At 42.3% G+C, this 15,101-nt stretch overlaps 1 protein-coding gene across 5 annotated transcripts in view; it reads right to left on the minus strand.

Annotated features, from left to right (window-relative positions):
* NCOA2 (nuclear receptor coactivator 2) overlaps window positions 1-15,101 on the minus strand; it is a 269,141-nt gene that overhangs the window by 35,643 nt on the left and 218,397 nt on the right. For all 5 annotated transcript variants that reach the window (XR_011070653.1, XM_068525333.1, XM_068525334.1 and 2 more), the window contains exons 9-12: window positions 14,938-15,081; window positions 11,349-11,496; window positions 7,914-9,168; window positions 678-888 (exon numbers count right to left, since the gene is read on the minus strand). Coding sequence is in view for 4 of the 5 variants with exons in the window: in XM_068525333.1 (XP_068381434.1) it covers window positions 678-888; window positions 7,914-9,168; window positions 11,349-11,496; window positions 14,938-15,081 (1,758 nt within the window). In the remaining variant the exon portion in view is untranslated. The remainder of the gene's footprint in view (window positions 1-677; window positions 889-7,913; window positions 9,169-11,348; window positions 11,497-14,937; window positions 15,082-15,101) is intronic.

The following is a 15,101-nucleotide window of genomic DNA, read 5'->3' on the forward strand; positions in this document are numbered from 1 at the left end:
TGCAAGCCGCACAGCGCAGCCAAATAAATAAATAAGTAAATAAATAAAATTAAAAAAATAAAAGTAAGCGATAAAAAATGTCACTTATAAAACAGTCTAAGGTCTTCCAGCTGTATATCATACTAATTAAACTTAAGATGCACTTAGAAAACATTTATATGATAAATTTCCATGTAAAATGGATATTTATATGAGGATTCCTAAGAGATAGGACAAGATATTTTTAATGTGTGTAGCCCTTTCATGTATAATGAGAAAGTGTTTTGATAAAAAATTTTTAGTAGTATATTATTCCTGAAAAGTCAGCATAACTTTCTAAGTTTCTGTCTTTTAAGTATTCAGCCATATATTAAGACACAGAAAATCTATTTTAAAACTCCATTTCTGAAGGCAGTAACTGAAATGAAGGGAAGTATGACAATCATCCGAAGAACTTTATCAATGCAGGTCAGTCTCACCCCGTGTTGATTATATTAACCACAAGCGCCTGCAGAAAGGCCATGTTTACTAGAATCCACCCTGAATACTGTTTTGAAGGGCTGGGACGGTAGGTGGTGCTATCTGACCATAAAAACCTTGAAGTGACTAAGCTGTTTGCGTCAGATTTTAATAACCCCTGTTTCTGATGGTGATAACATGGGAATTTCTTGGCATAACCATCAATATCTCATACTCACTGCTCTGTGAAATTCGCAACGCTGTTTTCTGGGCTCCAGCAGGTGTAACAGGGCTGCTCTCGGCTGTGAGTTGCATGAGGTCATTGATGATGGCTTGCTTGTCAACTGATCCAGCAGGGGCGCCTGGCCTCGTGTCTGGGAAAAGCTGCGGTAATTGACTATTCTGCAAATCATCCAAAATCTCCTCCAAGTTGTCCAGCTCACTGCCAGGCTGCGGTTAACAAACAGAAGAGTTTATCCGGTCCCACACGAAGAGTGGGCGCCCCAGGCCCGGTTTGCAGTTACAGACCTAACCGGTATAAGGCACCAGAGCCAAACAAGAGATGCAGACACACGCGAACCTCAGGCCTAACAGTTAACTGATCATCTTTAAGAAAAATCAAATCAACAAAGGACAAATAATTTAATCTCTTGCTCCTCAGTTTCCTCATCTGTGAAAAGAGAGGTGACTGAATTAGAAAGAAAGCTCTCTTCTAGCGCTGTGATTCACTGGCAATTTGTAAATTCCCCTTTATTTTATGCTAATAATTCAGTTAATTATGAGTATGGGTATTTCTCATTAACCATGGGTGTACTACGACTTACAGTCCTGGCCTAGGTTTTGTGCTTAACTCTTCTGAAGAAATAACAACAACGAAAAATTGGTGGAAAATATGATCCAAATTTACACGAAATCAGTATTTAGTAAATGGTCATTTCCTTTTAGAACTCTGTTTTTCTTTCTTTCCGTTTTTTTAAGAGCAAGGAGTGAAACGCACGAGGAGCTTGAAGTACCCATGAGCAGCTCAGCCCAGTCTTTTCCATTTGAGTCGTGTTTTTTTCCTGCTTACACTTTCAGTTTCGAATGACACTGGCTTTCTCAGTCACTCACCAGCTTTGGTGACAAATGCAGGGAAGCAGGATGAAAACATAGCAGCTGTTAATTTGACTTTACAGAAGCCATAAAAATATTTCTTATGGCTTTTCCCTTTATTAAAATAATTTCCTTTCAACTACCAACATTAAAATAATAAGGTACATATCACCACTATTTCACACCTAGTGCTTTTCTTCCAGAGAGCTCAACTGAATTTATATTCGTTTAAGTAGAACGTATCTGTGTGCCAAGTATTTAAAATCAGACAGTGCCAACCACATAAGAAAATGGCTAAGTTAAACTCCCAGGATTACTTTCTAGTGAAGAGAGTGATAAGAATGATTCTCCTGATGTGTAGGTGGAAACACACAAGTTAGGCAACTTCCCCAAAGTCACTGGATGGACTTTGAATCCTTGACCATGTGACTAACCCTTTTGTCTACACTGGCAATTCAAATGAAAGCATTTACATCTGACATGAGGTATACTTAAAGCAGAATGGCTTACAGTTTTATTGTATACACTAGAAGCTGCATTTACTAAGGTTTTTGCAATTTATGGCAAATGTAAATCTATATGGGAAGTCTTTTTACTGGACATAATTTCTCAAGTTAGGAAGGATACAATGAAGTGATATTTTATTGGATTCTTTGTTCAGAGTCAACTAGCTTAGCGAGAACTTGGAGATCCATTTTCCAGGGAATTCCTAATGCACTGTTTGAGCAATTACAAGACCATTCTCTAGTTACGTTTAGCCACCCGTTTCTAACAAAAGAGGGAGGGATCAAACTTGGGAGAGCTATATCTTAGGTAAGGGTTAGGTTCCAAAGTTAGCATCCTAAAGTATAGACAGACACAGACAAAACGATCCTTAGAACGGCTCGGCTCGGGAAGGAACCTTATTGTATGTCCCCTCCACCAAGGGCAGCACAGCCAGTTTTCCCTCCAGAGTGAAAGCACATCACTGCTTCTTTGGCTGAGTCCGAAATGACGAAGTTTACATGGGGGCCATTCCGCACTGAAAAAGCCTGTAGCTACATTTCCACACTACTGGAGCTTCAAGGGAACCAAAGCCCAGTTAAGTCTCTTGAACTGTGGGCAAAACTGCTCACGTGACTTAACCATTTATTTAATAGCTATCTCTCCTTTTCTTTTTCTTCTTCTGAATGTGTATCGACAATTTTGGGTAAGTTAAACATGTGTAAAGTGACTCCGTTGGAAAGCTATCGTTATCATGTTTTGCTGAATACGGAAGATACAAACATCAGTGTAATAAGCACTTGTTGCCCTCTGAGGACAGTGCCTGGAACATAGCAATGGACACTCAGTCAACCCGATGGGTTCCTTCAACTATTTTAACCGGTAATTTAAAACATTTCCCAGAATCAACTCAATTTCTCATAGAAATTCCTATCATTTCTATAATTTCTCAGAAAAAAGTTTCATAAAGATGGATAGGGACTTCCCTGGTGGAACAGTGGTTAAGAATCCGCCTGCCAACGCAGGGGACACGGGTTTAAGCCCTGGTCCAGGAAGATCCCACATGCTGCGGAGCAACTAAGCCCGTGCGCCACAACTACTGAGCCTGCGCTCTAGAGCTCGCGAGCCACAACTACTGAAGCCCGTGAGCCCAGAGCCCGTGCTCCGCAACAAGAGAAGCCACCGCAATGAGAAGTCCGCGCACCGCAACGAAGAGTAGCCCCCGCTCGCCGCAACTAGAGAAAGCCCACGCACAGCAATGAAGACTCAGCGCAGCCATAAATAAATAAATAAATAAATTAATTAAAAAAAAAAAAAAAAGATGGATAAATATCCTTATAGTTGTATCATGAAAATAGCTACAGAGGTATTAAGAGGTTCTAATAAACTGTGAAGTTTATTGCTGTCCTAGGAAACCAGGTTTCCCTACTACAGTAATGCTGCCTTGTGTGGAGTATTTTAAAATTCATTGTTTGTGGAGGGGTGAGAGGGTGAGCCGTAATAAGTAACAAGTTACTTCTTGAGAAAGCTTTGCAGATGCCTTGAATGAGAAACAGCCCAAATAAATAGGTTCATATAAACAATAATAAAAATGAAGTATATTATTTTCCTCAGTGGATGCTCTTACATTTGCTCCCAATCCCAGACATGCGTAAAAGAAAGCTTTTACAATATAGATTAATAGTCTGGGTCTAGACTCCCACCTTTCCTTTTTACCTTTATTCTTTTCACACAAATAAAATGATACTTTAAACCATCTTGAAAAGAAAAATAACTATCATAGTTTCAAAGAGTTCTAATGATAGGATTCATGATTCTTCCTTTGTGATCTACTCTTGTGTCGAATACGATGAGTTTAAAATAAGTCTAAAGTTAAGCTCTCTCTCTATATATACATAGCTATATAAAACATTAATATATTTGGATGGTTTAAACCTATTTATTGGTTCTTTATTTCAAATAATTAGATAATTTAAAATCCATGATTTTCCTTGATTTTTATTTTTAAAAAGCATACATTAAAACTGATTTTCAAATTTTAATCTTTGCCATTTCTAAGAGCTGATCAAATTCAACTGTGGATCAGTCTAGCTTTGACAAGTAACTAAACACTTATTTGTCTTAAGAAAGTCATGCAGGGACTTCTTGGTGCTATATTCCGAAGGAACTGGTTCTTTGGAGACCCTTAACTATGGACACTATAGTATATGAATTCATTCAGCTTACCATCAGAAAAATGCATTATGAAAATTTCCCCACTAGAGATAATATTGCTTTGCTTGTGTTTATTGCTTGTCAATATTTGGAGTTATGCATTTAAATTAATCTAACTGTCTCAAATTTACTTGAAATGTTCTTTTTCAAGGAAAATATCTCTACACCTTTGGTTGCCTAGGAATAAAATTTGACGACTACGGGCATTTTCCTCTGCAGTCATGTAAGTCCTGGAAGGGGTGCATTTGATCACATGAAGTTCCTGATCAAACATTTCTGGCCCTAAGTAAGCTTTAATTCTCATCAAAAGTTCTTCTAGTTCCTATCTAGTTCCTTTCTTAGGCATGATTTCTTCACAAAACAAAAAGATTAATGCTTTCCTTGAAAACGCTTTGCCAAGATACTTCAAAGTTTTGCTTAGGCATCTCTTCGAATGCTCAAATTAGCCACATCAATTTGAAGAGTTGGTTTAAACTATTTCAGGCAGAAAATGAGTCAGAAAGATTTCTGTAAAAGTTCTACAAAATGAAAATTGGACTTGGTTTCTGCAATTTTTTCTGGTTTTATGAATTTTTCATGTGTCAAATCAGTTTGTTTTCTGAAGGAAATATAAAGAACATACGTATTTTAATACATGTATCCTAATAAATTACAAAACAGCGTTTCCAAAATTTTTTTAAAAACTGTTCTTTTACCACATTTGCCTAACATAAAATTGCTTTAAAAAATGGCAACACAATTCTACCACATTTGGAGGGAAATTTTCAGGACACTACCAGTTTAAAATATGGTTTGCTTTTCTAATGGAGCCAAATAACGAGAAGAAATTCTTTACAGACTATTTCTAAACCCTCATCATAAGTGGCCCAGTAGCATTAAGAAAGAGCATAAGAGTACCATTTAGTTAGTATCATTTACACATGCTCCATTGTGTAAATAAGTATATAACTTAAAAGTCAGTGAACATATCGGAAATTTTTCTGTCATTGTTTCCTGTTGGTTATGAAACACTGTAGAAACAAATGTTGTTTAAATACTCTACCGAGTGAAGAATGCTATTTTAGGTATAATGGCACCATCGAAGTACTTCCTGCCCTTAATAAGTTAGTGATAGGTTAAACACACACTCGGATAATGGCTCTTTTCTGAGTCAAAATAACAAGACAGTCAACTGTGCAATTCAGGCTCGCTAACAGTTTAACTTACTGAATAAAAATGTGTCGTGTTCCCCTGAAGTGAAGGAAAAACCTTTGATAGATTTGTACAGAAGTCAATAGGAGATACAATCAACCTGTATTTGGGAAAAGTGAAGGAGGGCGGGAAGTGAAAGAATCCCTGTTTTTTTTTTTTTTTTTTTCTTAAAGTAAGTCATTCTAACTTTGATCTAAATTTAGGTAATGCATACTTCCTGTGGTAACCTTTTTTTTCAAGCTGCAATGTTTTTGATGTTAAAATTGCTCTGAAGCAGTATTTTTTTGGTGGAGTTTTAAATGGGAATAGATGGACGGTAAAACCAGGAACTGGGTTTCATTAAGAAAAAAGATACTGTGTGTATGGGTGAGTGTGAGTGTGTGTGTGTGTCCACCCAAAATGACAGGTTTGTGCTGATAACACTCTGTGCTTTAAGTTCCCAAAGTGAGATAATGTTGATCAGAAAAAACGTTCTTTTAAATACCAATCAGAAACGTGCAAGTGACTCAAGGACTTTAAAAAAACAAACAGAACTTCTTCTTTGTCAGTTTCTTGTATGAAGTTAGTGTAATCATATAGGTAAACACAGAAATGCCAAACAGCACCCTCCTTCCCTGACCCTCTAAGTCCCCAGGGCCTCAGGCCTGGGATAGAAATAAATTCTGTTTATGGAGCGGGGGACCAGCCACTTAGCCACTAAGCCAAGGGGGACCTCATGAGTCACCATCTTGCCCTCTAGCATGTGTCAAGAGACCTGAGTGACAGTACCTCTGCGTGCCACGCTGAACTGCCGCTAGCTCTGCATATTCTAATCTAGTAAACCTCAAAAGATGAAAACATCTACAGCTGTCAATATGCTTTTACACTACACTTTATCCAAGATATCGTTATTAACTTTCCGCTGAGCCCCCGGGTCCCCCCACGCAATGATCTTACAGCATCACAGAGTAGCTGGTGTAGAGAACTCAGCACTAACATCTAAGTTTAAGGATTCATCCTCACCAAAGGTGTTTACACAATTACGCTGTTTCCCTCATGAAGGGCACAGGGAATGGTAGCAGCTGTCCAGACATCAAAGTGAAAGACAGACAGGAAGCTGCGTGCTCAGGACCTGGAAGGAGGCCGGCTGTCCAAGCACGCCTGGCCTCGGCAACCCCCCCCCCCCCCCCCGATCTGTGCTCTCCACCCCAGAGCTGCTGCTCGGTCAGCCTCCACCCGGGAGGTCCAAGGTGACGGCCGGGGGTGCTCCTCTCCCGTCTCCCCATGCACACCTACCTAGTCCCCGAAGACAGCGACACCTAAAAGTCCGCTTGTAAAACAAGTTTCAAGGCCATTATCAGTGAACCATTGTAAGTAGAGAGGCCTGCGCAGCTTCTTCACTTCTTAACCCATCACGACTTAAGGCAGCGCTCAGGGATGGCAGGGTTGATGAAGTCTTGGATCTTTACCCCACCGGTCGTTGATTCCCCAGAACACCCCTTATGCCAAGTCATTATTGTCAGCAATAAATCTTTTTTTTTTTAAACAGGAAAATTTTAAACAGTTTGCATTTTCCCTCTGTGATGTCACTACCTCAGAGTGTCATCAAGAATGACTCTGAATATCACTTTGGCTATCCTTGATTTTCTCAGGAAGTCAATTTTTCACGTAAGAACAACGGATCACGCAACCTATTATTTCAGTTTTGCACTTATGTTTGATGGTTCCGCTCTACCAACATCAAGGCCAACTTTACCTCCCCTCTAACTCTCCATTCTCCCTTAAATACTTTTTATACCGACGGTCTAAGAAATTCTTCAGTGTTAAGCAGAAGTCGTGACTGAGAATAAAGAGAGGTAGAATGATCTTCATTGAGTCTGAAAACCAGTCAGACTCTGCTCTTAAAAAGGGAAAGGCAAGTAAAAAATAATTAAGTCTGTCCTGACAAAGCCCACTTTTGAGGAAGTGATTATCTCCAATTTAGGTATCTTCTAATAACAGGGGTCAGTAAACCCCAGCTGGCCTGTGGGCTAAATCCTGCCCACCACCTGTTTTTGTATGGCCCACGCACTAAGAATGGACTTACATTTTCTAATAATTGAAAAAAAAAAAATCAAAAGAAGAGTATCTTGTGACACGCGAAAACTGTATAAAATTCAAATATCAGTTTGACTGAAACATAGCACGCTCGTTTGTTCCTGTGTAGTGTCTAGGGCTGTGTCTGCAAGCCAGGGGAGGAACTAAATAGCTGTGGTAGACAGTGTGTGGCCCGCAAAGCCTGAAATATCACCACTCGACCCTTTACAAGATAAAAGTCAGCTCTATAACGACGTCACTCTTTGCTAGACAGAGTGTTTGGAACACGCGGCCTCAGTGAGAATTAACTCTGTTTCAAAGCAAGAACAAAGGAGAGGACTTATTTTTATCCAGTCACCTGAGGCCTCAGAAGCCCCCTGTGGAGAAATCCCTGATGGCTACGGATTAGTACACTGGGGAGGACACAGGACAAAACTCACCTGGTCACCGGGCTCAAAGCTCATCTCCTCCTTCTCAGTTTTCATCGTGATTAATTTCGTGTTACTGGCAGGGTCTGTCTTACTGTCCAGTCGCTCCACTTTGGGGGTGATTTCCGGTAAACCGATATCTTTAGTATCATCTTTATCGAGCAGGTAGCGAAGTAGTGCATTCTCTTTCTTCTTGGGGCTCACTGGCTCCTGCTTAATAGTCACCTCGGACCCAGGAGCTGTGCTGCTGGCCTCCTGGCTCAGCTCTTTGCCCGTGGCTTCCGCTGTCAGCTTCGCCAAGTCCACGGGGGAACTGCTGTCCTGCAGGAGTCTGTGCAAAATCTTATGCTTCTCCTTGAGCGAGGTTCCGTGCGTCGACCCAGAGCCAGGCAAGCTGCCCGTGGAGTCCTTGCTGGTGTCCGACAGAGCGCCAGGCAAGGGCGAAGGCTCCGTCTGGTCGGATTTGGTGGTTAGCAGCTGCAGGAGTTTGGTCTGCCCCTTGCCGTCATGCAGTCTGCCCTGCCCGTCAGGCCTCTCGCCGCCCCCGGCCTCGCCGGCATCCTTTTGCTCCCCCGGGTGGCAGCTGCTCTCTGCTGGCCCGGCTGGACCGTCCGAGGGCTCCCCGTAAAGTCCGAAACAGTCTTTGGAGTCTAAGCTTCCCATCTTGCTGAGCGGGGGAGGATTCATATTCACCGGGGAGTTTTGCAAGTTGCCCATTTTGAGGTCCGGGGAAGCCAGTGACGAGCCCAGCGAGACCCCGTGCCCCTCGCTGAGGGCCTGCAGCGCGTTGAGGGAACTGTTGGTGTAGCTATGGCTATTTCCTGTGCTGCTGCAAACTCCCACGGGCGAATGCAAGCTTCCTGCGGGGGAAAACTGACTGGGGGGGACTCGAGGGCTTCCGGCCACGCCAGGGCTCATGCGATGCCTCGGTGAGAGCATGGAGCTGGGCTGTCCTGGATTCAGGCCCGGGCTGCCTTGTGAGGGGCTGTTCATCTTGAGTGCATAGTTACTACCCTGAGGAGTGGCCGCCGGCATGCTCGACACGTGGTTCATTCCCCCGGAACCACCGAACCTGCCCATGGGCATGCCCATTTGTTCCTTTGGGCCGTTCATGGGGAAATTTATATTGCTACTTAGGGTCATGTCCTGACCGGGGTTCCCACTGCACATGGCCTGATGGGCAGGGCTGCTAGAGCTAATTGGATTCAATGGCTTCCCCATCGCTTGTCCAGTCAGATCCGGATTCATTACACACACATTCTGCTCTCTGTAGGATGAGGAAAGAAATATAAGGTAAAAGGCAAGACACTGAGCAAGTTGTTATTAATTTTCGAAAATGAGATCGCCTCGTTTCTTTAAAAGAATGAACGACATGGAAGGAAAGGATAATGCTTTGATGCAACAATCTGCAATTACGGGCAAGAGTGAACATGCAGCGTTTTGGACCAAGAGGGATGTTTTTCAGTCCACTCGTTAAGACGTCTGTCGTTCTACAGAGGAAGCTGTGTTTAAATTTGACGACTACCGTACCGAAATTATAGTCGCTAGACAAGACATTAGCGGGCTTCCAATTACATAACATACCTTTCTCGTTAAACAGTACGTTATCACGAATAACTGAGAGCTTGTACTGTCTGAAAGAAACGACCCAAACAAGTGCAGCTGCCTTCAATTACCTGCCGGATTACAGTTCCTAACAACAGACCGATCTGTGAGCCTGGAGCTTGATGTGTGCTACTTGGCTCAAGATGAAGAGTCAACTTAAGAGGGAAAAAAACTTGCCCCTAACTCTTCGAAACTCTGCCAGCTTTAGAGCCAATAAAGTTACCAAGACTGTTTAGAATTAGATTACCTGTCTAACAGATCCCCTGCCTGGGTCCCCCTGGAAGGCAAAGCAAGAGCCTCTCAGGCCACATGGAAGGAACTGCAGATCGTCCCGAGTCTGTGATCTTATTCCCCAACTCGCAGGCAACCCTACTCCGCTCCTGGTCTCAGAGCAGGTTTGCTGAGCTGGCTGATTGTCCAAGCCCTGTGAGCTTTAATTTACAGCTTGGCAGTCACTTGTGAGTTACCAAACGTGTTCACAAATCCAAAGAAAACAGGTTTCACAAACTGTCAAACACCAGCTTTCAGTTAGGGGGGTGAAACGTGGCGCATCTGTAATCACTTTCAAATTCTTTCAGTTTGAGGTCGGATTTATTAACAGTTGGCAAACTGGGCTGCTTGATTTTTTTATTTGTAATAAGGAAATAAATAAGTAAGAAATGTAATAAAAGAGAACTCCAGAGCAACTTTAGCTACCTGCTGATAGCACCTCATAAAGTTTTACGTAGCACACAGGTAAATATTTACATAACTTGAAATACAGTCATTTCCCTAAATTTGGGCTCTAAAACTATATGGTTTATGACACTTACTTTAAAATCAACATTGAATTTTCCTTACTTTTATTTTTTATGGAAATGTTCACTACCCTTCAATTTAAAGTCTACTGTCAAAAAGTTAATTTAAACCTGAGAATAACAATCTAAAGTATTCCTTCTAAGTGTATGTATATTCGAAAGTTTTAGATTTAAACACACAGGAGCAGAAGTCATTCTAGACTCCTGCCCTGCATGTATCACCGCTGGGAACTGATCATTTCTCTTCTCTGATGTAACAGGCAGTCAGTCATGTCAGAGCAAAGTTAGTGCTGGTCTATGTCCTTCCAGCTGGGTTTTAAGATTCACTAGTATTGGGACTTCCCTGGCAGTCCAGTGGTTAGGACTCTGCGGTTTCACTGCCGAGGGCCCAGGTTCGATCCCTGGTTGGGGAACTAAGATCCCACAAGCCGCGTGGCACGGCCTACATAAAATAAAATAGAACAAAATGAAATGAAATAAAATTCACTAATATTAAGGCTAAAATTCACAGCGTAGCCCTACTTTGAATTTCAGTATCGGGAGTTGTCTTTTTTTTTTTTTTTTAATAAGTTTATTTATTTAGTTTTATTTATTTTTGGCTGCATTGGGTCTTCGTTGCTGCATGTGGGCTTTTCTCTAGTTGTGGCGAGTGGGGGCTACTCTTCGTTGCGGTGCGCGGGCTTCTCATTGCCGTGGCTTCTCTTGTTGCAGAGCATGGGCTCTAGGTGCATGGGCTTCAGTAGTTGTGGCGCACAGGCTTAGTTGCTCCACGGCATGTGGGATCTTCCCGGACCAGGGCTCGAACCCGTGTCTCCTGCACCGGCAGGCAGATTCTTAACCACTGCGCCACCAGGGAAGCCCCGGGAGTTGTCTTTTAGCCAACAGTTAATAACAATTTAATTTTAACTTAATTTATATTTTACATGCCTGGGGTTGGTCAACAGAAATGTCTACCAAACCTGACAAGCTCTGGGACGATTTCCTGCTTTTGGAACCTCTCCTCCTGACTTGGGAAGGGCAGGTGGTACCCCAGAACAAGGCTTACCTGTGCAGCATGTGTAACGATATCACGAGCTGAGGTTCGTTAGTAGTCTGAGAGCGGATGAGCTTGCTTTTCGTCTGTGCAGCCACGAGAGTGCCGTCGGACAAGGAGAAACGATAGATCTGACTGAAGGCCAGTCCCTGTCTCAGCACTGCGGGCAAGCAAGGAAGCAGAACGCACGTTTAGAAACAGAATCAGAAGGTGAGGGCAGGACAAGACATAATAACAGTAATAAACTTTGTTAAGTGTATTATTTTCCTACCAGCAGGTTAAACAGAGTTGTAAGTAATATTTCATGACATTAGAACATTATACATTTTTAAAACCACGTTTATCTTTCATTCAAAGTACCAATAAATTCAATACACTGTTTTGTTTTGTTTTTTTTCCCCACAAATGAAGCTTGGACCCTCAAACTACGTTCTTTTTAAAATCGTCAGTATCATGGCAAAACAGAGTGTAAACAATTTATTAGCTCAAAGCAAGCTTTACAATGATTTGTCTAAAATGTTAGGAAACAATGCAATGCGTAAACATGATACCTCTAAAGGGTACAATTTGCCTTTAATTTCTCTTCAAACTAATACAGTAGTAAATGTTGCAGTAAAACTTATGCCATTGAATATATTCTCCGAATATTCATCTTGAAGTTACGTACTGTCTACTCCATTATCCCACACTACTATTCCCCAATTCTGTTTCTCGGTGTGTAAGAAGTATTATTTCTGTGGTCAGGATAACAGGAAGTAAAAGATAAACAATCACAGGAATCTTTTCAGAGAAAAAAAGGCTAAATAGAAAACTGAAATAATAAAAGTACAAATCTTAGTGACATGGAATTGGTTTAATGTCTGGATAAAGAGTCAGGCGTTTCCATTTTCAAGACTATAGCAGAGAATATAACACTAGGTTAAAATAATTTCTCTTAAAATTTCAGATTTATCTTTAAAACAACTGTATTTTAAAATTGTCAAATACTGCATATTAAAAAAGAACACTTCAATTCAGAGAAAATGGAGCCATACAGTTTAGTTACCTTCCAAACCATTTTAAGAAGACTACCATTTTCTACCACATAATCCTCAGCACAAATTTTGCGGGCTGACTAGTTAGTCCCAAAGTGGCCAAGCACATTCATCATTCCACAAAATTACCACAAAATTAGAGAGAGAGAGACAGACAGACAGACAGACAGACAGACAGACAGACAGTCAGACAGAGGTAGGTGCTGACACACAACGTGGATTCAGATTTTTTGGTAAAATTTCACTTTGAGCAATTTCCCTGATGAACACCCCTGCAGTTCCAGGTATTTAGGGACCTGCAGTATTTAGGTATTACTTTCTGCCACCAACTGTTGCCTGATTTCTCTGAAGTGGCGGTACTGGAAATGAATTACTGTACATACGTGTATCTTGCTTTGTACACTAAGTATGCCACTAAAAGGTGGCATAAATACCATTTTTATAATAGGACCCATATTTCCGATGGCTTATAATTTCAGAATTTTATCCAACCTTGGCTGTGATCCCTCAAGATTTTCCATTCCCATTTGGTCTATATCAAACACCTCTGCTGAGTAGATTTGTGTCAGCAAGCCCCTGAACGCATTCAGGAACCTCCTCCATGTAAACAAAGCCTTCCAGTAGATTTTTATTCAATGCAAATGATTACCTTCAATCTGACTTACTTCACCCATTTGGATGAAATGTATTTTATACACTGCGGAGTTTCCTTTCAGTGGGTCCCATCTGTTTAAACCTAGCACAGTGCCTAGTACATCTGTGTAAACCCTTTTGTAAGGAATCACGAAGCCACAGGATTAAATGTGGGGCATTGCTACTCAGGGCCCAAGGACACTGAACACGGCTGCTGATGGAGATTTCTTATTCTTTGTCACTATTCTTTTTATTTTAAACCAGATCTAGTGAAATGGCAGGTTAATTATTGATTTCTGTCAAATGTAGCATGTTTATTTCCTCTTACTCTTTCCCACTTACAGAAAAATGCTGGAAGACACAAATTGTTGGATTATGTGCTTATTTATTTCTAAGAAATAAGGATGAAGAAGATAAACAGGATGAATAAGATGAGGGAAAAATAAGGGAATGGAAAGAGAGGTCATTTACCATGACTTGTACTTTTTCATAATCAATCTTAAAAGCATAAAGTTTAAACATACAAACACTCTTGGTAAATGCCAAGGTCACGGATGCACGTTAAACGGAAGATGACCAACTAAAACTTGATATTCAATAATGAGTTACAAGTTTTTTCTGCAAAAATGCAGACGATTTGCCAAACTGAGTCATAAGGCACAGGGGCCCCGTCCCTCACAGGCAGTGTGGCCCCCATAGAATCCACGCCCATAACCAAGTGCCCCTGCCAGGACATGCAGGGTCCACGAGAGGAGAGTCAGAAGCCCAGAAGGAAAAAGTGTCTCCCTCCCCCATGGAGTCCTGCTAAAGAAAGGAATTTTTTCTTTGTTCTCACCAATTTAACAAAAACCCAGAATGCACTTGAGAAAAAGTGATGCTGCAGAAAGAACCATGGGAGCAGCGCGGTGGTGAAGTGATGGCCAGGACGGGCCTCAGATCCAGCTCCGGAGCTGACACTTTTTAAATAAAAAAAAAAAAATTTTATCTATTTATTTGGTTGCACTGGGTCTCAGTTGCGGCAGGCGGGCTGCTTAGTTGCGGCTCATGGGCTCCTTAGTTGCAGCACACGGGCTCCTTAGTTGTGGCATGCAAACTCTCAGTTGCGGCATGCATGTGGGATCTAGTTCCCTGACCAGGGATCGAACCCGGGCCCCCTGCATTGGGAGCACAGAGTCTTAACCACTGTGCCACCAGGGAAGTCCCAGGAGCTGACACTTTCTAATCGAAGGCTCCCGAGGCCATGTCACCTGTGTCAGCTCCCCACTGACAGCACAAGAGTCAAACGCCCACTTCCTAGGTGGGCTGTGGCGGTCAAGGGGCTCACGGAAAGAGGGACAATGCCAGGCAAAGGCCAGGTGCTCAAGGAGGGCTGAGTCTTGGGTTCAGTTCCAGGTGTCCTATTAACTAACTGTGCGACCTCAGACAAGTCACTTCATCTCTTTCTGGAAACATCTGGGCAGTCTTCAGGGGTCGTCATCCGGAAGGAGGGCTTGGGATCCCACTGTCGCCTCTAACAGGCATTCACCTGCTCTTGCAAATTTCCTTTCATTCTTATTTCCACAGTGTCCTTACGATTCAGATGGTATTTCTTTTGCTGTTAGAGGGGACCTCAGTACGTTGTTTTACACATCTAGAAGCCGTAGCAGCAAAGACAATGATCTCTTTCCCTTTCCTGTCACCTGTCTTTGTGAGATTATCATGCCCGATTCGATTCCCTTCATCACGCTCTTAGCCTTACAGGTTCTCCTATTCAATTTCCCTTCAGACGGCGACAATTCTGGGCAAGACGATGCCAGCACATACGAACCCAAAGAGTCACCAGACCCAAGTCCCCGGAGGTGGATTCAGCAATCACTGTTTCCGAGAAAGCTCTCCTAAAAAGCAGTGGTTGAGCAAGATGAACCTCGGGAAAAGCACCGTTTAGAGACGGTTACCTTCATGGTGATGCCTCTTGGCGTGCGACGCAGACTCCCCTTCGTGCTGCGCGTGGAACTTCTGGATGCACCTCCTCACCAGGTCCTCCCAGCCCGGCCTCATGGCTGCCCGCATGGTGCTGGTGTCCAGCGACGTGATCTTGCCTAGCAAATAACAGCAAGCG

The sequence above is a fragment of the Eschrichtius robustus genome, chromosome 17, assembly GCF_028021215.1.
Source record: "Eschrichtius robustus isolate mEscRob2 chromosome 17, mEscRob2.pri, whole genome shotgun sequence".
In the NCBI taxonomy this organism is placed as follows: Eukaryota; Metazoa; Chordata; class Mammalia; order Artiodactyla; family Eschrichtiidae; genus Eschrichtius; species Eschrichtius robustus.